Source organism: Corvus moneduloides, chromosome 1, assembly GCF_009650955.1.
Source record: "Corvus moneduloides isolate bCorMon1 chromosome 1, bCorMon1.pri, whole genome shotgun sequence".
Lineage (NCBI taxonomy): Eukaryota > Metazoa > Chordata > Aves > Passeriformes > Corvidae > Corvus > Corvus moneduloides.
In genome coordinates this window covers 159,649,765-159,655,764 of record NC_045476.1, presented here as the reverse complement: position 1 = coordinate 159,655,764, position 6,000 = coordinate 159,649,765, and the positions used below count along the sequence as shown (strand labels likewise).

Below are 6,000 nucleotides of genomic sequence, written 5' to 3'. Positions count from 1 at the left end.
AACCTGTTGAAGAGGCAGCATTTTGGTGTGGAACTATCAACTGGTATTGTTTATGTTCAAAATAGCAACAACACAGAACTAAATAATGTTTTTGTTGGCAATAAATTGAGATTCAGTTAAAAAAAATGCATCTGATGGAACCGTAACTGAGGAATGCAACACATGCTTTGCAAGCACTATTTATGAAAAAGAACACAAGAAAATAAATTATCAGAACTTTATTTCTGTTACAAATTATCACAAACACAATTAATATAAAACAGAAAGCACTGAGGAAACATGACACTTGGATACAAGATTTATCAAGGTGTAAAAGCCTCATCCAAGACTCTACTACTAGAAAACTTGTGACTGTGTATTAGGGAAAAGATTTCTATGCATCAAACACCAAGTGAAAGAGAATAAGCAGCATAGTATAATTGACAGGGATTAAACACCTTGTTATACAAGTTTTGAAGGAAATGGAAAGTTGGAGCATTATTTCTACCTAAGAGTCTTGTTTGAAGCAGACTTGTTTACAATTAGCTATTAAAAAAAGCTTCAGCAGAAAACACCAATCTTCATTTTAACTTATCCATGTTGTTCATACATTAGACAAGCTATTTCCAAAAGCATTTAAGTTCTAGTCATGAGACTTCACACACTCTCTTACACTTGCTGCATAAGGCTAAAAAGAGTCACTAAAGAACGGGAGGTTGTGTTATTGCTTTGTAACAGAAACTTAGGATGGAAATTCTTTATTGAGCTCCAAATAAAACATTGTTGCATCACTATACAATTAAGAGTTTCAATATACAATTATTTTAAAAAGTGTATGCTGTTATACACTTTAAGGCTTTCATACAAGAAATGCTGAGCAAGATTTTCATACTCCATCTCATCAGTGTCTGAGCACACGGGTAAGTACAATGCTCTAAGCAGTCCATAATTAACATGGCAGAAGTTCCTGAAAAAGAGCAAAATACACTTCATTTGTATGTATCTTGAGAGGAGAGATCATGAATTCTCTGAAGCCTGTCAGACTGTAAGTAGGGGAATCAGACAATTACATATATAAAAAATGTATGTAGATCTAGGCAAGCATTGCAGTAACTGCTATCATTGAAATTCAGTGAAAATGTTGTAAGAAGATTCAGTAAAGGCCAATTGTTGATATGATTAAAATTACTTGTTTGACTGGTAACATACAGTAACAGTGTCAGAGTACAAAACTCTACTAGAATGGAAAAACACTTCTAAGTTGTTTGTCATAATGGAAGAAAGGCTGCATTCTACATTGGTTTTCTTTCATGTAGAGACCTTCTTAGATTATTTTTCCTTCTGCTCAAAATCTAATGGATTTAATTTAAAAGATTACCCCACAGAAAAAAAACACCCCCAAGAGAAATGCAATAGCAGAACAATGCTAATGCATGTTATTTTAGGAAATATCAAGAGAAGTTTTGCACTGCAAGAATACAGTTTTGAAGAGTATCTAATACCAGTTGTTTGATTGGATGTAGTTTATTGTGCAGACATAGCAGTAAGAATTGATACAGAATTTTTTTAAGAGGCATGGAAACATTTTCATAGGAGAAGTAAGATGTATCAATGTGGAGCATTGGAAGAAGGAAGACTTAATTCATATGGTAATCATTCAATGGTGCACTTAAAGAGCCTCTATTATCAGGGAGTCACATTTTTCCACCCCAAAGGGAACCTGAAGCAATTCAAGATTCTCTAGGACTTCAGGGCAGAGTAGCAGACAAGTGGCACAAATCACACATGCTGATCACACATTCATCCTCCATACTGGAGACACTAAGAAAATAAGGCATTAAATAAAAGAGTTGGATAAACACTACAGAACACTGAATCCACTTCTGATTCACTTATTTATCTACTAGCCACCCTTGCTCCTAGATATTTTAGTTTCAACCCTTCAAGTTTCATTCTGTCTGTTTAATACAATACATGATGTTTGCAGATGAACACTTCCTATGTAATTCATCATATTATGTGATTTAAGATGTGAACAGAAGGAGAGATTTGGCCAATTGTTATAAATATTTTTAAAAGATATTTATATATTCAGTTTTGCCATAACAATTCTAGCAGCTGGTATTAAATCTCTGCCCTCTAAGCCCCAAATGGGAGAAATCTTCTTCAAGCTCTCCTACTCTTAAATAGTACTTTGATTTAAGCCCTTAAAATGCTCAAAGCTGTTCCAAAGCCATTTTATATGTACAAAAGGTTCCTTTAGCCAGTGACAGCAGCCTCTTAAATTTACTGCAGTACACAGAGGCAGTGCAACTTATGCAGTATTTCACAGTACAGAGCTCTATTTATCTGAGCCTTGTCAACTAAAGGCACTGAGATCATGAGGTTAGCAGGAAGAATTACCATTCCTAGTAGAAAAAAAATCTGTTTTGTTTAAAATATACACCATCTGAGCATAAATACAATTAAGTTATTTCTTATTTTATACATTGAATTGACAAGAAACAGTAAAGCCAGCTACTCTTCAGCTAATGCCTCTTAATGGATTTGTTCTCCTTCAATTAATGCCAGAAGTCAGTCTGCTACTTGTGCAAAAATGCTTAACTTTGAAAATCAGTCTGCAAAATGTATTTTTCAACTTCAGACAGTTTTGTTGACCAGATTAGGGTTTTAAATTCCCTTTTGAAAACTACAAGCATCAAATTACATTCAGTTTCTTCAGCTACCTCTGTCCAATCAAATACCCAATGGGTTGAGATGCTGTCAAAGCTATGCACACCTTTCAATAAACTGCCAGGGGAGCGTCCATACATTGTGACAATTTAAGGTCCTGATTAATGATAGTTCAAAACTATTACTTTTCTAACCAGAATTGAACACAGACAGTGACACCTAAATTAAAGCCTTGTGTAGAATTAAGGACCTCATCAAAAGTTCCATTATTTATCTAATAATTTCACAGATGAGTAAACATACTTACCAAAGCATCAGAAGATTAGGGTTTTTGTTCTCTTGGCTGTCCAAGGAGGTGAGTTTCCTGACAAGAGGGAAAAAAAAAAAGGTATTATTACTAAATTTCAAAGAATTTAAAACAAAAAATAAAGAAAACAAAGTAAATCAAACTATAGAAACAATGCTTAAAAAAAAGCATTAGATAACATTTGCAATGTTTAAGTTACTAGAATTTATGGAAAAATAATATATTACAAACTATTGGTTATGAGGTTTTACAGTTGTTTAATAGGGAATAGTTTGTCCAAATTTAACTAGCTAGGCTAAGGCTTTTTAGATGACTAACACAAATTAAACGTTTTAAAATGAGAATTTAGGTGTCCTCACAAGTCTTTCCTACATTCTAAAATGAAACTTTCTAAGTTGTAGCCTCCCTGTTTTTATTGGTTATATTAAGATAACTTAAGTGAGATTAAAATCTTATTTGATTTATTTACCTTTGCAAATGAAGACCGTTTTAAGGGTTACACATCCTCTGCCTCTGACGAAAGCGACCTCAATTAGTCAAGTCAGAAAGTCTTTAAAAGCTTTGTGTTTATTGCTTCCAGCACGGAGCGAGGTGGTCATTAACGTACCAAAATTCTCATAAAAATTCCAAAGTTGCACTAGTGAAAAAATGCTCAACAAGGTGAAAACTAGTCACATTTTTTTCCAGAAAATTCATTAGCTATTTTAAACCATTTTTTAACAAAAAGTATTTTGATTTAATGTGGCACTCAAGCAGATCCATACCATTTGGATATTTTAAACAGCATTTATATCTACTGTGAGTATATAGAGAGATACATTTAGGTTTAAACCATTTTGTTTTAAAAGAAGTTGCACAATGTTTAATATGAGCCTTTTATGCTGATCACTGTTAAACATTTCTCCCTGTTTACTACTATTTATGAAGTTTTATTATAAGATAAAGCATAAAATTAATCTCACACACACTGATTTTCTTTCAAAAGTTTATTTAGTATCAAGCAAGGGTAAAACTTTGCTTAACACTACAGAACATTTCAAGACTTGAGTTACAAAATACCACATTATTCGCATTTGTAGTTTGCTTCCCTTTTTACTCATGTTTGCAAAGAGAAAATCTAGCAAATGGCTGAAAATAAAAGCTAAAAACTAAATTGTTGAAAACCTTTAAAATAAAAGGTTACGCTTATGTTAAAAAGAATGGACTAATGTATTTAGTAAACCTATTTTTTGTTTAACACTAGTTAATCAAGGGTTATTTTTTGATCACCTATTTTTTCAAACACAGTTTGGAAATAACAAAGTTCCTTTTTTTACATATCTTTCTGCCCAGGTTGTTCTTTCAACAAAATGTTTTAAGTTCAGTCCATCCATTCAGATTTTTTATGCACTTTGAGTTAATAAAAAGGGATTGTTCATAGAAAAAATTACTTTGAACAGTATACAGGACTGGTGGAGATTGGATATTTCACAACATCAGACAGTACAATCAGTATCTGGCATATGGCTGGTCTCTGTAGACTCCTTTTGTTGTCCTTGCAGAAGGTGTCTTGTGTCGTGAGTTGGTCCATTCTTCTTGCCCTACAAGAAAAGAAAATATGGTCAGAGCCCTTCCAACATTCTCAGATGCTGAACTTAATTTTTCTTATCTGTGAATCAGACACATTCTGTTTACAGAAACCAAGGTTTACAAAGTGAGGTCTAACACTCGAAACAAAAAATCTGGGTACAACACATCTATCTGAGCTATCCCACGGTGATTTCTCAGCATGTAAGAGCAGGGACTGTGACAGGCTAACGGCAAAAATATTTAGGACTGTGGAAGTTCAGCTGGACCTGCTTGTTGGACATGGCCAGAAATTTCAGCTCCAGTAGCAGACACACCAATAATTGCAATGGGATGAATTGAATGGAGGGTATGAATTATGTATAGTGAAATAAAATGCCCTCAAAAATAAGTTTCTCTGCATCAGTACCAATTTAGGCCTAATTCAAACACACAAACCAAGCCTCAAGTATCACTACCAATACCTGTGGTTTTTAACATCCTAGGGCAAATATTCCATTTTTCTGAAGGTAAACATACACCTCCCCTGAAATGCAATAAATAGGAGGGCAGATTATAAAAAAAAAAGTTAAAAGGATAAGAAACGTTGGTTGCTTGAATTTTGGCTATAAAATAAATTTGTAAAAAAAGCTCATGCTATATTTAACGATTCATGATCCTACCACCTTCTAATGGTAATATATATTTTTAAGAAGTAGCAAAAATTTATTATTTTAAATGAGAGTCAGACCTACTATGCCAGGGAACATACAGGATTAAAATGCAGTGTAATGAAACAGTACTTGGGTACACTTTAACGATGTAAAAAAATCAGAATACTATGTCACATCTGTGAGAAAAAAACTTTAAAAAGGAGCACCAAAAAAAAAAAAAACACACCAAACCAAAAAACAAACAAAAAAACCCCAAACAAACAAAAAAACAAACCAAAAAGCAAAACCACCTTAAAACAGTGTATGTATTTCCATATCTATTTTTGCAGAATAGCCCTAAACAGGTGCCCCAGTGAACCCAATGCAATCAGAAACTAAAGGTGGAATCCAAATCTATGGTCGAAAAAAAATGTAAACATCCCTTTGTCTTTCTAGTCCATTAAAAAAAATAAAACAAACCCAAAGAACCCCTGCACTTTGAATACTGAGGTAACTTGCTCTGACATGAGATATCTGAAATTAGATGACAAGAATCCCATATGTCAAGGGTTCAGTTTCACAATCCCTTCGCAGAAGCCTCATCCTAACAACTTTTTAATAATGTAGGTGGTAGGTGGCTGTCTACAGAGTCCAGGCTATAAATCATACCCAGGTGGTCAGGACATTTGCCTAGGAGGTAAAAGGAACATGTTCAATTCCGTGTAAGGCTGAAAGAATTAAACTTGCACCTCAGGCAAGTTCCATGGGTATATGGTAACAACCTCTTGTGCTTCTTCATCACACAGAAAGCAAGACTTGCGTTAAAAAAAGACCCTGAGCCTA

General features: G+C 33.9%; 1 protein-coding gene across 3 annotated transcripts in view; it reads right to left on the bottom strand.

The window, feature by feature from the left end:
• Nucleotides 1-203: 203 nt before the first annotated feature.
• KHDRBS3 (KH RNA binding domain containing, signal transduction associated 3) overlaps nt 204-6,000 on the bottom strand; it is a 91,945-nt gene continuing 86,148 nt past the window's right edge. For 2 of the 3 annotated variants that reach the window (XM_032133999.1, XM_032134014.1), the window contains 3 exons: nt 3,429-4,539; nt 2,960-3,016; nt 204-946 (listed from right to left, as the gene is read on the bottom strand). In XM_032133999.1, coding sequence (XP_031989890.1) covers nt 4,448-4,539 — 92 coding nt within the window. In that variant the 3' untranslated portion in view covers nt 204-946; nt 2,960-3,016; nt 3,429-4,447. The remainder of the gene's footprint in view (nt 947-2,959; nt 3,017-3,428; nt 4,540-6,000) is intronic. The other variant, XM_032134008.1, reaches the window with a different exon arrangement.